We start from the raw sequence: 21,217 nt of genomic DNA, 5'->3' as shown, positions 1-21,217 counted from the left end.
ATTTGTCCCAGGCTCTGATATACTGGGATTCTGTGATTAAAGAGGCTGTAGAAATAAAAGACAGGAACTTCAATCATGCCAGCGGATATAATCGTAGCAGTGCATCGAAGTGAGCTTTTGATGCAGAGATATTCGTTGTAATGTTTACACTGCTACAGGAGCAGTGGCACCACCACCAAGGACTTTGACACCATCTGCGACTGCATTTCATAATTACCAACCAATCAGAAGCTACCACCAAGGCAGACTTTGAGACTATTTGCAGTAGCATTATGTAATTACCAACCTATGGACTACATAATGCCACTGCGGAGCAGTTTGACAGTCATTGCTCTTGATGAAGACAATATAGGTAATTGTTGAAAGCATTCAGGTTTACCCTGAATTGATGAGACAAGAACTCAGAGAATGTTTTATGTAAAACAATTCTTATTTCCTCACAAGTAAGAAATTCTGTCTTTTTTTCCAGCTCCTAGTACGTCTAACCATATCCCAACCACAGACTAAATGCCGATATAACTCCTTGAAACTCCTTGATTATAACGCTGGCAGCCCAGTAATTTTGAGAAAAAGGAGACAGCTATGATAGTGTTTTGTCAGTGAGTTTGATGATGAAGTGAGTGATGATTCACCATTGAACCATCTTACAAAAAAGGGTTGGAATATGAGCTGAAGGGAGGTAAAAGCAAAATGCACCGCAAGAGAGAATTAAAACCTATACGTTCACACTGGAACAAATGTTCAGAAAAATTAACAGATGTCAGATGTGAAATGTTGTTTATAGAACTGAGATATCCAGAAAGAACAAGATTCAGGACAGGAGATCACAGTTGCAAGGCTGTTACACTGTCATACTGTGTACTGTTTAATGACGAAAGAATACAGCTGTGCAAATATCTTTCTTGGGTGTATTTGGTGAAACCAGGACATTTGTGGAAACAATTATTAAATTGAGTTGTTCCATTTGGAGTAATTCAAACAGATATCTGAAGTACTGATTGTCTCAAGAGTAAAACAATCATAGCTGTTAGAGCCACTGTCAGAGATTTTCTCAGGAAAATTCCAACCTACAAGAGTCACTATTCAAGAAGAGACTGTAGAAAAACATCTTTGGTCACATACCTGATGATTGCATTCTTGTATGAAGTGTGACCTACAGGATTTTTTGTGAGGAGTTCTGGAAGATGGAAACTCAGTGGAAACAGAGAGAGAGAGAGAGAGAGAGAGAGAGAGACATGTGAGACCTGTGACAGAATGAAGCTGTAACTGAAACTTGTTCCAGAAAGTGAAAAACCTGAGTTAATGAACACTATGAAAGAATATCATGAGGCACCTGATGCAGCTAAGAAGTAAGGCTGCTGAAAAGAAAATAGCAAACAACAGTAACAAAACAAGGACTATTACATTTGATTTGCTGCAATGTGTCCCAACTCCTATGCTCAAAAATTCAATATCATTTTACAAATGATTGTTATGGATGTGCAGTATAACAGTATACGACTGTGGGGAGGGACGGAAACAGTTATTTATGGCACGAATCTGGAGCTGCAAGAGGAGCTAATGAAGTGGGATACAGATTGTACAAATTCAGTCAGTATACCAAGTTGAGATAAAATAAAATTACTCAGACAGTGAAGGGAGATGAAAATTTAATAGTCATGGGGACTGGAATTCGATACCAGGAAAAGGAAGAGAAGGAAAAGTATTAGGTGAATATGGAATGGGGCTAAGGAATGAAAATGGAAACCACCCAGTAGAATTTTGCACAGAGAATAACTTAATCATAGGTGGCACTTAGTTTAAGAATCATGAAAGAAGGTTGTATACATGGAACAGGCCTGGAGACTCTGGAAGGTTTCAGATAGGTTATATAATGATAAGACAGAGATTTAGGAACCATGTTTTAAATTGTAAGACATTTCCTTGGGCAGATGTGGACTCCGACCCCAATCTATGTGGACTCCGACCCCAATCTATTGGCTATGAACTGTAGATTAAAACTGAAAAAAGGTGTGAATTTAAGGAGATGGGACCCGGATAAACTGAAAGAAAAGAGGTAGAGTTTCAGAGAGAGCATTAGGGAATGATTGACAAGAACGGGGGAAAGAAATACAGAACATGAAGAATGGGTAGCTTTGAGAGATGAAATAGTGAAGGCAGCAGAGGATCAAGTAGGTAGAAAACCAGGGCTAGTAGAGATCCTTGGGTAACAGAAGAGATACGGAATTTAATTTGTGAAAGGAGAAAATATAAAAATGCAGCAAATGAAGCAGGCGAAAAGGAATACAAATGTCTCAAAAAAGAGTTCGACAGGAAGTGCAAAATGGCTAAGCACGGATAGCTAGAGGACAAATGTAGCGTGTAGAGGCATATATCACTAGGGGTAAGATAGATACTGCCTACAGGAAAATTAAAGAGACCTTTGGAGAAAAGAGAACCACTTGTATGAGTATCAAGACCTCAGGTGGAAAACCAGTTCTAAGCAGAGAAGGGAAAGCAGAAAGGTGGAAGGAGTATGTAGAGGGGCTATACAAGGGCGAAGTACTTGAGGACAAAATTATGGAAATGCAAGGGGACATAGATGAAGATGAAATGGGAAATATGATACTGCGTGAAGAATTTGATGGAGCATTGAAAGACCTAAGTCGAAACAAGGCCACAGGAGTAGACAACATTCCATTGCAACTACTGACAGCCTTGGGAGAGCCAGCCCTGACAAAGTTCTACCATCTGGTGAGCAAGTTGTATGAGACAGGTGAAATACCATCAGACTTCAAGAAGAATATAATAATTCCAATCCCAAAGAAAGCAGGTGTTGACAGATGTGAAAATTACCAAACTATCAGTTTAATAAGTCACGGCTGCAAAATACTAACACGAATTCTTTACAGACAAATGGAAAAACTGATAGAAGCCGACCTCGGGGCAGATCAGTTTGGATTCCGTAGAAATGCTGGAACACGTGAGGCAATACTGACACTATGAATTATCTTAGAAGAGAGATTAAGGAAAGGCGAACCTATGTTTCTAGCATTTGTAGACTTAAAGAAAGCTTTTCACAATGTTGATTGGAATACACTCTTTCATATTCTGAAGATGGCAGGGGTAAAATACAGGGAGCGAAAGGCTATTTACAATTTGTACAGAAACCAGGTGGCAGTTATAAGAGTCGAGGGGCATGAAAGGGAAGCAGTAGTTGGAAAGGGAGTGAGACAGGGTTGTAGCCTATCCCCGATATTATTCAATCTGTGTACTGAGCAAGCAGTAAAGGAAAGGAAAAATAAGGATAATGGAATCAGATAACGCTGAGGGAATTAGATTAGGAAATGAGACACTTAAAGTAGTAAATGAGTTTTGCTATTTGGGAAGCAAAGTAACAGATTATGGTCAAAGTAGAGAGGATATAAAATGTAGATGGACAATGGCAAAGAAAGCATTTCTGAAGAAAAGAAATTTGTTAACAACGAGTATAGATTTAAGTGTCACGAAGTCTTTCCTAAAAGTATTTGTATGGGGTCTAGCCATGTAGGGAAGTAAAACATGGATGACAAATAGTTTAGACAAGAAGGGAATAGAAGCTTTCAAAATGTGGTGTTACAGAAGAATGCTGAAGGTTGGATGAGCAGATCATGTAACTAATGAGGAGATACTGAACAGAATTGGGGTGAAGAGGAATTCGTGGCACAATTTGACTATAAGAAGGGATCAGTTGGTAGGACATATTGTTAGGCATCAAGGGATCGCCAATTTAGTATTGGAGGGCAGCATGGAGGGTAAAAATCGTAGAGGGAGACCAAGAGATGAATACACTAAGCAGATTCAGAAGGATTAGGTTGCAGTAGTTACTTGGAGATGAAGAAGCTTGCACAGGATAGAGTAGCATGGAGAACTGCATCAGACCAGTCTCTGGACTGAAGACCACAACAACAACAACAACAATAATACAAAGCCAAATATGAAAACATTGATAATGTATTTTGACAGCTGTCCAGGCCAAAATAAGAACAGCCATACTGCAGTGATGTGCATGTATGCCTTTGAAGGTCCCCAGCCTTGGAAATAATAGAACATAAATTTCTTATTCCTGGGCACACCCACATAGAGTGTAATTTATCGACAGTTTGACAAAGGGGAAGAGGAAAATTTTCAATGAACCTATGGAGCACCCACATGACTGCACACAAGTGAACAGACAAACTGGAAAAAAAAGGTGTTTCACTGTTGTCAAAATGCAGACAAACAATTTTCTTCAGGATGCTGCTCTCATTAAACCCAATTACAATATTGCATCAAAGATGATGATGGTAATCCATTAAAATGGAGACACATCAATTAGCTCCTATTAATAAAACACCAGCCATGGATTATTCTTTATAAAAAAAAGAACCATTTAAAACAATGAGCTTCCGGAGGCAGGGAGAACAGTAAACTTTAAAACATCATCTGAAGTATTCTGAACCATGCAACATTTCACATGAGAAAATGAAAGACTTGATGCACCTCTTATCATTTATTTCTCCATTATTGTTACCAAAATTTACCACCATCTAGCAGTGCTGTGAATATTTACCCTGCTGCAGACAATGAAGAACCATGACTCTTTTGTACAATAATTTTTGTTCACTGTGTATTTTCCAGTATTTGCATAGAATAAATGAATATGTAACTGAATGCTGATGCTTCATGTATTAATTTATTAATCATTCATGAGAGCCTGCAGTACCACATTTTTGTAAGCGAACAACATACTCAAATCCAGAGTGAAGAATTTTATGAGTGTATAATGGGTCAAGTCCACAATTTTAATGCACACTAATGTTGAACATCAGTGACAAAACTTGATTTTAAATGGAAAACCAATTTATACTGATGAGATAGTTAGTTTGGGAATACAATGAGCACCAAAACAATTTTTTCCACCATTTTCGGATTTTGTAATCATCATCATCATCCTGGAATGTTAGGTATTCTCATTTCTGTTTAAATGGATTTTATAATTTACAGTATGAATGAACCAGTATAACAACACACAAGTTCAGCTAAATAAAAATTACATGTAACAGAAGCAAACTGAACAAGTAGGAGGAGGAATCCAGCATCTTTCTTTCCTCTAAAATGTCCCAAGAATTGTAAACTGAAACCTCTAAACACTATACTAGCATATTGCCTAATAGTGTTAGTTAATAACCCCAAATTTACTCAAATTTGCTGAAGTTTTAATTGGTGTATCTGATAAGCAATATGTATGCAGAATGTTGCCAAACACTCCATATTGTGTCATTCTTTAATTTGTCTGTGTTTGTGAGCTAGTTGATCACCAGATCCAGGAAATTCCACATTTATTTCCATCATTGTTTATAGTCACATTCTTTTTATTTCTCAACTGCTAACTTGTATTTGTCTGCAGAACCACAGAGATCTATATTAAATAGCTACTGGTAGTTTTCAATCATGTTGTGAACTGTTCCTGTTTTACTGTTATGAACATACTGTAACCTGATTTCCCACTATCAAATAAGTTGATTTTTAATCTTTTGATGTGGTTCACCAAAATATTTGTTTTTAAACAATTTCTTTCACTTTTCTGTAAAATCTTTATGAGTCCACATTATTCAGCTTCTGAAGCACAAAGTAACTCATACCATCATGGTAAATAGGTCTCCATAGGATATGATGAGGTGTGAGTGGATTTAAACATGATAAATACAAAACTGATTAACTTAGATTGTTTTTATCAAAATATCATGGTTGATTACATACAATAATTATTCAAAAATCATTTCAGACTTTAAATAGAAATGACTGCATTAAACATAATATACAAAAAAATTAAATAAATTGTGACACTCGTTTCCACTGAACTACAAGATGTATTCATGAAAACTGCAAACACAGAAACTCACAGTACAAAGAAGAATACAGAAACCTTTTAAAATATTGTATAAAAATATTGATGAATGATTTATCACATACATAACATCTGAAGTGAAACACCAATCATAAAAATTCAAGGAAACTGAATTAACACAAAGAGAATCAAGACAGTTAATGATACACCAATTGCTGACAACAAGAGTGTACTCAAAATACAAAATTTACAATAAGTGATGTGATTTTCAGAAACAACAACACGAGACAGAACATTTAAGAAAACACCCATCATATGACTCTGCTGTGCAGTCGGGCACACTTAGTCTTGTCTACACTCTCAGCTCACTTAAAAAATACCTTGAATATTGAATAAAATTAAAAATTTACAATTTGACCACAACTCTTGGTAGCACATGGCACACTGGACACTGAGCACCAATTATGTACACAGGTACAAGGAACAGGAATAGAGGCACCTGGCCTTTTCTCTTACAATTTCACAGCACATAACGCAGCATCGTTACAAATATCGTAAAACTACATTTCTCAGCTTACCCAGTTATAGCTATCATCAGCATTTACAGTAGAAAATGTTCTCATTTCAAGTAAAACATAAAATTTGAAATGAATACCTGATATAGATGGAAAAAAATGGTGCAAAGGGACAAGTGTCCTACGTACACCATTTTGCAAATGAGGTTATCATATTTTTTCCTCTCTCTTTCTGTAAGATTCCTTACTTTAAACTGTTTTTCTCAAGAGACTCTGACACTTTTGCAGCTTTCCGTGGAGGTAAGTTCACACTCGTTCTACTACTGTTGGCAGCTGTACGGTTTTCTGTCACAGCCATTATTGAGGTACGCCATGCACTTGTACTGGATCCACTACTTGTCTCAGTACTAGATACACTCCCACCCACTCTCACGAGAGTCATCTTTGGCACTCTGTCCAATGCTGAGTCATCAACTTGCTGCTGTGACTGAGACTTGACTACCTTCTTTGAGACTGTCACACCACTGCCCGAGGGGCCGTCATAGATGAAGTCATCACGTCGCACAAACATTCTCGTTCTTACAGGCTGCTTGCGCCGTTCGACACCTGATCGATTACTGCACTGGCTACTGCTATCACTGTGAACCACTACCATTTCTCCAGCCTGTTCTTCCTCAGGCAGTGTGACTCTCTCATCAGAACTACCTTCTGGAGCATCCTCTGGGCACTCTGAATTTTCTTGTGGGCCATCTTCTGGAAGGTCATCCAGACTGCCATCTCTATCTCCTCGTGGACTGCCCACTCTATCACCTTCTGGCATGCCATCTTGGCCATTTCCTGTGCTACCTTCCATACTGTCTTCTCTGCTGTCTTGAGAATCATCATCTGGGCTGTCTGGACTACTGCGAAAGCCATTTGAAACAGCTAACTGTGGCTCCATTTGGCTGGCAGATGCTGAACCAAATATCACTTCCATCACCATCCGACGTAATGCATTCTTCTTTGAATCTGTGCTTGCTGTACTCCCTGGACTCCTTGGTACATCACTGTCATTTTCAAAATCTGATCTTGAATAATCTGTTTCTGGTTGATCTTCCTGATCTCTATCATCTTCTCTGTCTGTAAAAATTAAAACTTATTACTTAGTGTTTCATCACAACAGGTGAGTACTTTTACACAATAAAAGCAATTAACAATCATACTGATATCAAGCATTATTACACAAATCTTTGGTTAGCTACAGAAATGCCACCAGCACAAGAATAATTCAAATAAATATTGATAGGTCAACATGGGCTACTGCAAGAACGAAATTAATTTAGAAAATACCACCACGTGGTGATATCTTAATGACTGTGATGGTTGCTGGTCTACAGCACTACATTTAAATTTTATAATGCAGAACTCTACAGTTACTGGTTTCTCTAATACTTTCAAATCAAATATCCATTGTAAAACTTTAGTCCTCAAGGAAAATTTACATCAGAAGACCTCTCTCTGTTTTCAAATTCAAAGCTTTTAACAAGCTTTTCATGTAAACAATATTAATGAGAGTAGTATAACTTTCCGAATTTTATGGCCAGCTAACAATATGTGGTTTAATGTATTCTTGAAGGAACTTCAATAGTAAAAGAAGAAAACATATTAACAACAATTGTTTAGAATGCTCCCAACTTGTATACACATTAATACTTTTGTAGTAAAGTGCTCTCAGAACATGCAGATTATGTGCAACCCATGATGGGGCACAAGAGAAGCTCCTGGATACTAAGTTCACTGCAATTTTCATCTTTCAAGGTGTCACTGTAAAAATGATGTTTCTAAATAATTTGCGTTATATCTAGTGTACCTCTCCATGCCATAAAGCCTGTCATAAAATTACTCCAAGTGTTTCCTGCCAGCTGAGTACATTCATCAACCATATCATGCCTTCAGGAACTCTTCATCTGTAAGAGATCAATGTTCTTTAAACAATGGAAAATACAGGATAAAATGTAACAATACCAGAGAAGGAAAGTTGCTACTCACCATATAGTGGAGATGCTGAGCCGCAATAGGCACAATAAAAAGATTCACACACTCATAGCTTTCGGCCATTAAGCCTTTGTCAGCAGTACACACACACACACACAAACACAACTTTCACACACAGCTGCACTCTCAGAGAGCTGAAACTCTCTCCGAGACTGAGACAAAGGCTTAATGGCCAAAAGTTATGAGTGTTTGAATCTTTTTATTGTCCCTATAGCAACTCAGCATCTCCGCTGTATGGTGAGTAGCAACTTTCCTTCTCTGGTATTGTTACAATGTTCTTTTAATTAGTTTCGTAAATGAGGCATAAATGCATATGGAAGGTCAGAGCTACACAGTGGATATTCAGTAATTTTGAAACTTACTGCCTCTAGATCTTGGAGTGATGAAGGAGATACTTGTTAGTTTTGCTCAAGCATATCTCAATGTCCATGGATCATACTGGTCAGTCAGCATCCTGACCACCAACCAAGATCAGAGGTGTGATGATGATAAGGCTTTTTTTTTTACGATTTTTACTGATTTGCATCACACGGTAGTAAATGTACTGCCTGGTATATTTTTTCCTGCCTGCACAGTTCCCAAACCAGAATATTGAACTTCTTCGGTGCCCACATGCAAAACTATGTACATAAGGGAATCTTTATAATAGGTGCAGTGTAGCAATTATATCTGCAAGTGTTGGTTCTTGCCTACTAAATGAGGTTGAATAGGAAGTAGTGAGTTGTAGTCTTTCTTACTTTCGTACACACTTTGTTTAACTTATTTATGAACTACTCCTCCTCCTCTATGTTAATAGGCCACTTTAAACTAAATATAGTGTGACTATCATAACACTTCAACTTACAGTCATGAATATGATATTTGTCATTCATAGGCAACCCTGATATACTTCCCACCTACTTTCCAATCTGCACAAATCTGTATCATGTGATTGAAATATTTGTTCTAACACTGTAGATTGTTGCAAGGTAGCAGTCTGAATCAGGAAAATCACTTTTTTTATTCTTTTAACTTAGTTAAGAATGCTGCAATTCCATACAAAGATTTTTTTAACAAATAATAGTAAAGTAAAACAATTTTCTTGTTATAGTTACACATTTAGACGCTTATTTGAAGCAACAAGTTTACATTTCATAGAGTGGCTATACATCCACCATGTTTGAAGCAAATTGAATTCCTGTCTGCAATTTTATCAGTAGTCAGGTGTGTTGTCCTCTGTGTCACATGCCCTTGAAATTGCCTTTGACTAACTTAAAATAGCTCTTGTCAGCTTAATTTTTTCTAAAAAAACCGTAAAATCTGTGATTTTGTGTATAGCAGCAGCAACAAGGAAAGTTTTAGTCAAAATGAGGATCAATTTTTCATTGTGATAAAACTTCAAGAGAACTCGAAACATTCACTGCTCCTGTTGCTTGCAAACTGAGTATAAATCAATGAATTTTGAGCAAGTGCCACCAGGAGAATATAGAGTAAACTTTGAAATGTGTTGTGTTTGACTAATAGACAGGCACAGAAATTCTGTATTTCTGTTTGTATTTTAAGGAAACTTTAAGCTTCAAACACCAGTGCACTATGTGTTACAAATAGTTAACACAAGTTATTCAGTAATAACAATGACATGCAAGACAGTAAAACAATTTATTGACATTTCATTTTCACAATGTTTTACTGGCATTTCTTTTTTTTTTGTTGGTATTTTGATTTTACAGTTTTCATTTACACCTATTTGTGCAAATATTTCACTAAGTTTTATCAGTTGCTGTAAAAGATGATCACGTTTACAAATAAGGAACTTCTGATTAATTGCAGTTAAGTATTCTTAGGTGAGATAGTTTCACAAGCTTTCAAGTGACTGTATGCCTTTTTGAGCCATCAGTCTTCTGATTGGTTTGGTGTAGCCTGCCACAAATTCCTCTCCTATGTCTCAGCAGAATAAAAATGTAGGGCGAGCACAAATTTTCTTATTTGCTGAGAATACTTTGCTTTTGCAGTAGCTTGATATTCCAAAACCTACTTCAACAGATCCATTACAGTTTCACTATTTAACATACTAGCAACAGAATTACATAGCTTAAAAATAAATAAACTTACAAACCAGCAACTTATGTTTCTTTTGTATCATACATTAAATTGCTTTATATGCTTCTTCAGTAGCACACTGTATGCTTGTATTCAGTCATTGTGCTTTCAGTTTTTTTTTTTTTTTTTTTTTTTTTTTTTTTTTTTTGGAAGATCATAACTCCATCATAAGCAGGTATACAAGACACCAAAAGAGTGAAATTCCATCGTAAGATTATAATAATAGTTTTAGTGCATAACAAACAGAAATTATCAGGATCCTTCGGTGTCTGCAGACTTAACCAAAGCAACGAGTTGACAAGCCTCATTTTAACCCCTTGGACTCCTTTTAATGTTCTGACCACCATGGAAATGGTGGCAGAGTTAACATTGGTTGCTGCAAGTAGCCCTCTAACTCTATGAAATTTTAACTTGTTGATCCAAAGTAACAACACGTTCTAAGCACCTGCTCTACTTTCAGGCAACTTAAATTGAAGGCCGACCTTCCAATCTCATTTGTTGCATTGAATGTTAGTATTAACCAACTGAACTTTAAGGGAAATTATTATTATTTTTGTTATCACTTAAACTAAAGGAGGACTTTACCTAAAAGTTTAGCTAGTTAACGTCCATTTCTACATGCCTGCTTGCTGTTCAACAACTCTTCTATTCAGTGAGCAGTAATCGTCCTTCATATACATACTTACTTTGAGGGAAAGTGACCGAGATGAATCTGTGTTAGAGTATAGCCAGCTAAAGCGAAAAATACCCATTCTGGTATTCTGTTTCCATAAGAAAAAGTGGTTCAGTTTAGAACGCTTTCTGCTATAGTGTCAAAGTTTTATTTTAGAAGCATACACCTCTGCTGAGATCAGGTTATTCTTCACTACATTCTTTTCCTAAATGATGCCAGTCACACTTGGTAAGCAAGCAAACCTGTGTGGAGTGTGGAAAAGTACGGGTGTGAAGCACTGAGTCAATCCATGTGATGCAGCTGGAGTGTTAAAACAGAAGAGCATAATCTTTAAAGGTCAAATATGTGCATTCAAGTCCTGGTCTTGTAATGCATTACAACACAAAGAAATGAACTTCCTGGGAAGTTCACAACCGAACAGGTATTGTAACAGCCTACTAAGGCACTGGTCTGGTAAAAGCTTGATTTACTGAAAGAAGGCAGACTCTGAAGACAGGTAAATACCTGCCAATACTTTCTGTGACAATTCCCTGCAGTGCTATTTCTCTACAGGAGAGAACAGAATTTCAGTTGGCTACCAGTAAAAATTCTGCTGCATCAAGCTGCTCTCCCAGATGTGTTCAGTGCCTTGAACTACTCGTCTAGTTAGAAGCTCTTCTTTTGCAAAGAGCTGAATATCTACATTCAGGAAATTGTTGGCAGCATTATACTCAGTTTTTGTGAAAAACAATTTCTATTTTAATAGCTGGCAATTGCATGTTTTACACAAATGATGTGTTTCAAATTTTTACAGTCCATCTTGAGATTTTGAAGTAACTCACTGTGTAGGAAATAAACAACATTCAAATTGTTAAAATAAATTAAGAGCATCATGTGAGTTAGTGAGTCATAAATCTGTGTGTATATTATATGCAAATCTGAAAACGTCATTTGTATAAAGTTTTAGATCCCTGATTGTTTGAATAAAACTGTTATTCACACAGTGGTCACCCTTCACTGACATAAAAAAATCTCACTCTTGTAAAATGTTTTTGTTCATACTAAGGTTAGAAAGAATCCTGCAGTGTTTGATAAAGTCACGTACCACACTATTACAATCTAACATGTCAGCAACAGAATGAAGATGTGTTCTTTAAAGATGAGAAATGAACAGCTTCATCAAATATCCACCCTGTCAATTATTTTATATGACTGATAGCTTGTGAGGAATTAATCAGATGAAGTTATAGGCAAACCTCTTCTGAAGACTGAGCTATAGGCAAGCCTCTTGAGAAGATCAAGTTATGGGCAAATCTGTTCAGAAGATGATTATGTTACATATGCCTAGATTTTCCATCATTCTAGATATACAATCTACCAGTAACACTAAAATAAATAGGTTCTTGCATCGAATCACTGTTTGCAGGTTGGATGTCTATAATGCTTAGACTGGTTTCAAAAATCACCACAGGTGTTATGTAATTGTGACAATCAAAGTAGCAGCTGGGAAATGGTTAACTATAATCAGCAAGGACTACATGCTTTGTGGGCTGGCCACTATGAAGTGCCCTCTCCATTTTGTTGTAGATAAAGTATGAGTTGAACACATGCAAATACACCCTCCCCCTCTCCTCTCCTGGCCTCCCCCCTCCTCCTCACACACACACACACACACACACACACAACAATAACAACACTTGCAGTTTTCCTGACTGCTTGCCAGGAAAACAAAACAGCTTTTTTGTGAGCTGTCACTGTAGAGAAAAAATGGTGACTTAACTATGACTACGGCTATTCAGATGGTTTTCTGGTACCTTCAACCAAGAGTCATACAATTTTTTTCCTTGGGAGATGGAGTCCAAAGCACAGTTTCAGTTGTATTTCTTCAAATATACGAAATATCACTAAGCATATTAACTTTTGGAACAAATCCCAAACATTAAGACAAGACTGAATAATACACTTTTTGATGTCTTAACTGCTTCATATGCACATTTAGTTATTTTGATAATATATGAATGTACAACAACAATTCAATTAAAATTAACAAGATGGATGTTACCTTATGACAATGCAAATTGCCCTACCCCAAAAGATATTTTCTGTGACTATATATATTTTAGCCTGCAGAAATGATTTTTAGTAGGTGTGATACAGACAATCCATATTTTAATTTCAAAATCAATTGTCACACACATTAAGTTTCATTTGTAAAAGCACCACTGCGAGAGCACAATTTTTTGTAATTGACACCATTAGAATTGTTCAGTTGTCCACCTGTGCAAAGTTTACCCTGTCTACCTTGTTTTATTTGTGAACAACCACAAACACAAGTTGGATTTTCATAAGTTAGTGTGGAATTGGCTTTTTGGAAACTGATTTAATTTTACAGTGTCGCCGGCCGAAGTGGCCGTGCGGTTCTGGTGCTGCAGTCTGGAACCGCGAGACCGCTACGGTCGCAGGTTCGAATCCTGCCTCGGGCATGGATGTGTGTGATGTCCTTAGGTTAGTTAGGTTTAACTAGTTCTAAGTTCTAGGGGACTAATGACCCCAGCAGTTGAGTCCCATAGTACTCAGAGCCATTTGAACCATTTTTTACAGTGTCTGTTTCTTCAGACATGCATGTCTGAAAAAAACAGACGTTGTAAAATGAAATCAATATTACAAGCCACAATGTGCAAAAATAATGATAATAACATTGATCTTTATTACTTGTAGTCTCATTCTCCCTGTGCGGAAATCACGTAATGTACAAGCATTAGGGAATGTTGACATTGTGGGTAGCTTATGGAGGTTTGGGTTTGTCCAAGGAGCATGCTAGGATAGCCAGAGTGGTTAAAGTGACTGCTCACAGTAAGTGAAAAATCTGTTTTCAAGTCCTGGTCCGGCATGAATACTCATGTGTCACTAATAGGTAGTTTATCTATACCTAATACAGCTGGTCATACAGACTTCACCATCAGTGAATAAATTTCATAATATTTACTATTTATTTATGTCTCAAGAAACAGACATTGCATAATTAAATCAATGCTACAAGCCTTGTTGGCAAAAACAATGATAATAACATTGATCTCAATTTCTTGTAGCCTCATTCTCCCTGTGTGGGAATCACATGATATGTGAGCATTAGGAGATGCTGATATTATTTGTGGCATATGGGAGTTTGGGTCGGTCAAGGGAGTTGGCTTGGGTAGCCAAAGTGGTAAAGGTGATCACTCGCGATAAGTGGGAAATTCAGATTCGAGTTCTGCTCCAGCACAAATTTTCATGTGTCATGAATAGGTAGTTTACATACATCTAATACAGGCTTCTGAAAAAAATTTGTCATCAACGAATAAATTTCATATTTTTCTGAGATTCTTGGCACAAACCAAATGATTTCGCAGAGGTTTCTAGGTTACTCTAAGTGACAGAAGGTTTTCCATGTCAAAGAATCTTTTTAAGAATGTTAATTTTTGAACACCAGCTGATCATTTTACATGTAATGTTGAATTACCGAAAGGCTAAATGTTTGTCTTGGGAAAAGGATGAGAATTAAGGTTTATTGCATTGCTGCTGTTATGGTCATTAAAGGTAGAACGATAGATGAAGAGGACAAGGATGGGAAAGGAAATTGGCCACGTCCATTTCAAAAGAACAATCTTAGCATTCACCTTCATAAATGCACAGAAACCATGGAAAGCCAAAATCCGGATGGCCAGGTGGGGATTAAAAATCTACTCCTCCCAAATATGTGTCCAGAGGAAAAGAGAGGTGGCAGGGGAAGAAAAAAAGGTCAATTGGGGACACAGATGAAACCAAACTTAAAGATGATGTTCTTGCTATGAACTTTTTGAATTATTTGTGATATTCATGGAAATAATAACTGACCAAAATTGTGTTTTTATAGTGCAGTTTCATCTAGGATTTCAACCAGTACAATGCTCTTAGTGTAATTAATCAGCTGCTGCTCAAAGCACATTAGACATACTGTATATGATACAACATATCATGTTTTGGAATGGGGTGTTATTTTCAATTGCTATCTCACTCAATAAGTTTGTAGCTGAGAAGTGTGGAGTCAGACACCAAGTTTTATGGTATGCACTTGGCAGGTTGTGTTTTGTAGGGTGTAGATGTGATAGTACAAGGCATGTTTTAAAAGTAAATGCACTAATTATTTATATATATTTTTAGAAAGAGTGTATTATAAAAATATATATGATATCATTGACAAACTCGTTGGCTATTTTTCCACATAGATGCCATTGTGTTCAGTGGATGTGGTGAGCCATGGCACAAGGTTCTTAAGCCATCCTCGAACAACTCTCCCACCAACTACTTCCCCCAGTTCAGAACCTCATTCTGCACATGCTCATCATTGAAAATTTAATTTCCACTCATGTGTGCCTACAGGAAGGTGAAAAGATAACAATCACAAGGTGCCATGTCAAGGAAAAGGACGAGTGGTTCGAAATATCCCAACCAAAAGATCATAATGTGAAGGTGCCATGTCAAGGAATGGGAGGGGGGGTTACAAAAAATTCCAGCCATGTGAATCCAAGGGTTCCCTGGTGGCTAAAGCTGTGTGGAGATGGGTGTTGTGGTGCAACAAGCACACTCCTCTCATCAGCATTCTCCTCCTTTTGTTTTGAATGCTCCTTTAGAGATTTTTTCAGGCTCTCAGAAGATGGTTGTGCATTGACGGTCTCTGCCTGTAGCTGAAATTCGACCAAAATGATGCCCTTTTGTCCCAAAACACTGAGGCTATCACAGTGACTACTTTTTTTTCAGGCATTTAATGAGCCACCCAGGTTTCATCTACAGTTGCAGCAGAGCTTAGAAAATCCTCGCCTTACAATTCAAGTCGCTCAAGGAACTTGTGGGTGCTACTAATCTGATTTTTCTTGTGCTGCTCTGTCAACTGTTTTGGAATCCACCTTGTGCAAAGTTTCTGGTAACCCAGCGTTTTGTAGAAATTTCATCCACTGTCACTCGGGGCAGTCTTCACAAACAGTTTCCTCAATTTTTTGCACCTGCTCATCAGTCAAATGCGAAGGCCTTCCACTCCTCTGTTCATTACAAACATTTGTTCTGCCTCCACTAAACTCGCAACAGCCACTTAAAACCACTTGTTCTGTTCATAACACCTCTGCCATGAATCACTTTGCTTTGTGAAAAAATTTCAATAGGTGTTATACTTTGCATCAGTAGGAGGCATCTTTCATGCAACTGAACACTACAATGTGAGTTTACATACTACCATGTTCCTGTGATGCTCGATCTGGCCAGCAGATCTTTCATTGCCACTTAGTGTTGCTCACACTACACTTACTTTCTGCACGTGCCTCGTAGTTTTCGGCAGTTCTGCTTTTTGAATGTTAGAGTCACAGAGAGACTGGTGGCGCTACAGTTCACTTGATTAGAGGGAATGGGAAGTCACAAAGACAATTCTGTTTATAAGCAGTTTATGTGGGATGTGCCTCTGGAGATACTCGGTGTGTTTTACTTTAAGTGTACAGGTTTTCTAGGCACCGGCCTTGTTTTGGCTTGATGAAAGAACGGACTTGGCTGGATCTGATGAGTGACATAACGTGTTTTGTTTGTATGAAAACTAAAATTGTGAGACTGTGTACTCTAATACTTTTACCTGTTATTCTGTGACTTGACTCTCCAAGGATTTGAGGACATTGATTGACAACAATTACTGATTATTTGAAGATGCCAGGTAATGAATATTTCTGATCCTATGGTAAAATAAGAAGTTTTTTGTGAAATCTGATAGTAGTACTACTCAAATTGTTAGTGCAAAAGTTGGTTAAAATGCGCCTGGTGACCTTTATTAAAGCAATTTTATGAGCATAATAGAGAAATGAGCCAATACAGGTTAGTTACTGACATATTTTGACATTTTTTGTTACAATTATGATGATGCATAGTGCAACTGCATGTGTCATACTTTGTTGCGAAGACATGGAGAAGGCAGCTAGAATTCTTCTTTGACCTTTCAGAGGTAAGAAAAATTAAAAGTTGCTTTTCAGGAGGAACTGCTCAAATACTTGGTCAGTATTATCACTTCTGTGTTACTTGGAAATCAGGTTGCAGAAAAAATTTCTGAATCATTGATCACTATTCTCAACACCTTAGAAACTTGGTTTTACCTAAATAGGTTGAGTAGAAACATATCTACAACTCACATCTACATCTACATCTACATCCATACTCCGCAAGCCACCTGACGGTGTGTGGCGGAGGGTACCCTGAGTACCTCTATCAGTTCTCCCTTCTATTCCAGTCTCGTATTGTTCGTGGAAAGAAGGATTGTCAGTATGCTTCTGTGTGGGCTCTAATCTCTCTGATTTTATCCTCATGGTCTCTTTGTGAGATATACGTAGGAGGGAGCAATATACTGCTTGACTCATCGGTGAAGGTATGTTCTCGAAACTTTAACAAAAGCCCGTACCGAGCTACTGAGCGTCTCTCCCACAGAGTCTTCCACTGGAGTTTATCTATCATCTCCGTAACACTTTCGCGATTACTAAATGATCCTGTAACGAAGCGCACTGCTCTCCGTCTGATCTTCTCTATCTCTTCTATCAACCCTATCTGGTACGGATCCCACACTGCTGAGCAGTATTCAAGCAGTGAGCGAACAAGCGTACTGTAACCTACTTCCTTTGTTTTCGGATTGCATTTCCTTAGGATTCTTCCAATGAATCTCAGTCTGGCATCTGCTTTACCGACGATCAACTTTATATGATCATTCCATTTTAAATCACTCCTAATGCGTACTCCCAGATAATTTATGGGATTAACTGCTTCCAGTTGCTGACCTGCTATTTTGTAGCTAAATGATAAGGGATCTATCTTTCTATGTATTCGCAGCACACTACACTTGTCTACCTTGAGATTCAATTGCCATTCCCTGCACCATGCGTCAATTCGCTGCAGATCCTCCTGCATTTCAGTACAATTTTCCATTGTTACAACCTCTCGATACACCACAGCATCATCTGCAAAAAGTCTCAGTGAACTTCCAATGTCATCCACAAGGTCATTTATGTATATTGTGAATAGCAACGGTCCTATGACACTACCCTGCGGCACACCTGAAATCACTCTTACTTCGGAAGACTTCTCTCCATTGAGAATGACATGCTGCGTTCTGTTATCTAGGAACTATTCAATCCAATCACACAATTGGTCTGATAGTCCATATGCTCTTACTTTGTTCATTAAACGACTGTGGGGAACTGTATCAAACGCCTTGCGAAAGTCAAGAAACACAGCATCTAGCTGGGAACCCGTGTCTATGGCTCTCTGAGTCTTGTGGACGAATAGCGCGAGCTGGGTTTCGCACGACCGTCTTTTTCGAAACCCATGCTGATTCCTACAGAGTAGATTTCTAGTCTCCAGAAAAGTCATTATACTCGAACATAATACGTGTTCCAAAATTCTACAACTGATCAACGTTAGAGATATAGGTCTATAGTTCTGCACATCTGTTCGACGTCCCTTCTTGAAAACGGGGATGACCTGTGCCCTCTTCCAATCCTTTGGAACGCTATGCTCTTCTAGAGACCTACGGTACACCGCTGCAAGAAGGGGGGCAAGTTCCTTCGCATACTCTGTGTAAAATCGAACTGGTATCCCATCAGGTCCAGCGGCCTTGCCTCTTTTGAGCGATTTTAATTGTTTCTCTATCCCTCTGTCGTCTATTTCGATATCTACCATTTTGTCATCTGTGCGACAATCTAGAGAAGGAACTACAGTGCACTCTTCCTCTGTGAAACAGCTTTGGGAAAATACATTTAGTATTTCAGCCTTTAGTCTGTCATCCTCTGTTTCAGTACCGTTTTGGTCACAGAGTGTCTGGACATTTTGTTTTGATCCACCTACCGCTTTGACATAAGACCAAAATTTCTTAGGATTTTCTGCCAAGTCAGTACATAGAACTTTACTTTCGAAGTCATTGAACGCCTCTCGCATAGCCCTCCTCACACTACATTTCGCTTCGCGTAATTTTTGTTTGCCTGCAAGGCTTAGGCTATGTTTATGTTTGCTGTCAAGTTCCCTTTGCTTCCGCAGCAGTTTTCTAACTCGGTTGTTGTACCACGGTGGCTCTTTTCCATCTCTTATGATCTTGCTTGGCACATACTCATCTAACGCATATTGTACGATGGTTTTGAACTTTGTCCACTGATCCTCAACACTATCTATACTTGAGACAAAACTTTTGTGTTGAGCCGTCAGGTACACTGTGGTCTGCTTTTTGTCACTTTTGCTGAACAGAAAAATCTTCCTACCTTTTTTAATATTTCTATTTACGGCTGAAATCATCGATGCCGTAACCGCTTTATGATCGCTGATTCCCTGTTCTGCGTTAACTATTTCAAATAGTTCGGGTCTGTTTGTCACCCGAAGGTCTAATATGTTATCGCCACGAGTCGGTTCTCTGTTTAACTGCTCAAGGTAGTTTTCAGATAAAGCACTTAAAAAAATTTCACTGGATTCTTTGTCCCTGCCACCCGTTATGAACGTTTGAGCCTTCCAGTCTATATCTGGCAAATTAAAATCTCCACCCAGAACTATAACATGGTGGGAAAATCTACTCGAAATATTTTCCAAATTATCCTTCAGGTGCTCAGCCAAAACAGCTGCTGAGCCAGGGGGCCTATAGAGACCCCCAATTACAATGTCTGAGCCTGCTTTAACCATGACCTTCACCCAAATCATTTCACATTTCGGATCTCCGTCAATTTCCTTCGATACTATTGCACTTCTTATCGCTATAAACACGCCTCCCCCTTCACTGTCCAGCCTGTCTCTGCGGTATACATTCTAATGTGAGTTTAGGATTTCATTACTGTTTACATCTGGTTTCAGCCAACTTTCTGTCCCTAGTACTATATGGGCGTTGTGACCGTTTATTAATGAGAGCAATTCTGGGACCTTTCTATAGACGCTCCTGCAGTTTACTATTAGCACATTAATATTGTTATTCCCTGTTGCATTTTGCCTACTCCTACCTTGCCGCGTCTCAGGGGGCGTCTTGTCGGGCCTAGGGAGGGAATTCTCTAACCTAAAAAACCCCAATGTGCACTCCACACGTACTCCGCTACCCTTGTAGCCGCTTCCGGCGTGTAGTGCACGCCTGACCTATTCAGGGGGACCCTACATTTCTCCACCCGATAGCAGAGGTCGAGAAATTTGCACCCCAGATCTCCGCAGAATCGTCTGAGCCTCTGGTTTAAGCCTTCCACTCGGCTCCAAACCAGAGGACCGCGATTGGTTCTGGGAACGATACTACAAATAGTTAGCTCTGATTCCACCCCGCGAGCGAGGCTTTCCGCCTTCACCAATTCCGCCAACCGCCTGTACGAACTGAGGATGACCTCTGAACCCAGACGGCAGGAGTCATTGGTGCCGACATGAGCAACAATTTGCAGTCGGGTGCACCCAGTGCTCTCTATCGCCGCCGGTAGGGCCTCCTCCACATCTTGGATGAGACCACCCGGCAAGCAGACAGAGTGAACACTGGCCTTCTTCCCCGACCTTTCCGCTATTTCCCTAAGGGGCTCCATCACCCGCCTAACGTTGGAGCTCCCAATAACTAATAAACCCCTCCCCCCGTGTGCCTGCTCGGACCTTGTTGATGGAGCAGCCACATGTCCACTCACAGGCAGAGCGGGTGATGCCACACGGCCAGCCTCCACATTTACCCTCCGCCCCGTGCGCCGCGAACGCCGCTGAACCCGCCACTCCCCTTGGGGAGAGGGTGGCCCAACCGCGCCCGGTACCCGCGAAGATGTCTCGACAGCAGGGACAGTGGGTGAAGCATGTAACACCTGGGGTGTACCTTGCGGCGCACCAGACTCCCCACTACCGCTACACTCCGAGGCAGCGGCCTGAAGACGGCTGACCGCAGCCATCAACACGTTCAGCTGTTCGCGAACAGTGGCCAGCTCCTCCTGCGTCCGTACACAGCAGTCACACATCCTATCCATCCTAAGGAATCTATTTACTGAAGAGAGTTAATCAACTTTTAACTAGACTGCTAATTCACTAAAGGCGGCTGATTATTGACTAAACTGTGATTGCTAGCCA

General features: G+C 39.0%; 1 protein-coding gene across 1 annotated transcript in view; it reads right to left on the bottom strand.

The window, feature by feature from the left end:
- Window positions 1-5,816: 5,816 nt before the first annotated feature.
- LOC126237193 (uncharacterized) overlaps window positions 5,817-21,217 on the bottom strand; it is a 71,684-nt gene continuing 56,283 nt past the window's right edge. The window contains exon 10 of the mRNA XM_049947072.1: window positions 5,817-7,482. Within this exon, the coding sequence (XP_049803029.1) occupies window positions 6,608-7,482 (875 nt within the window). The 3' untranslated portion in view covers window positions 5,817-6,607. The remainder of the gene's footprint in view (window positions 7,483-21,217) is intronic.

Source organism: Schistocerca nitens, chromosome 2, assembly GCF_023898315.1.
Source record: "Schistocerca nitens isolate TAMUIC-IGC-003100 chromosome 2, iqSchNite1.1, whole genome shotgun sequence".
Classification (NCBI taxonomy): Eukaryota; Metazoa; Arthropoda; class Insecta; order Orthoptera; family Acrididae; genus Schistocerca; species Schistocerca nitens.
Note: the sequence above shows the minus strand (reverse complement) of the source record. Positions and strands in the feature narration are given on the sequence as shown.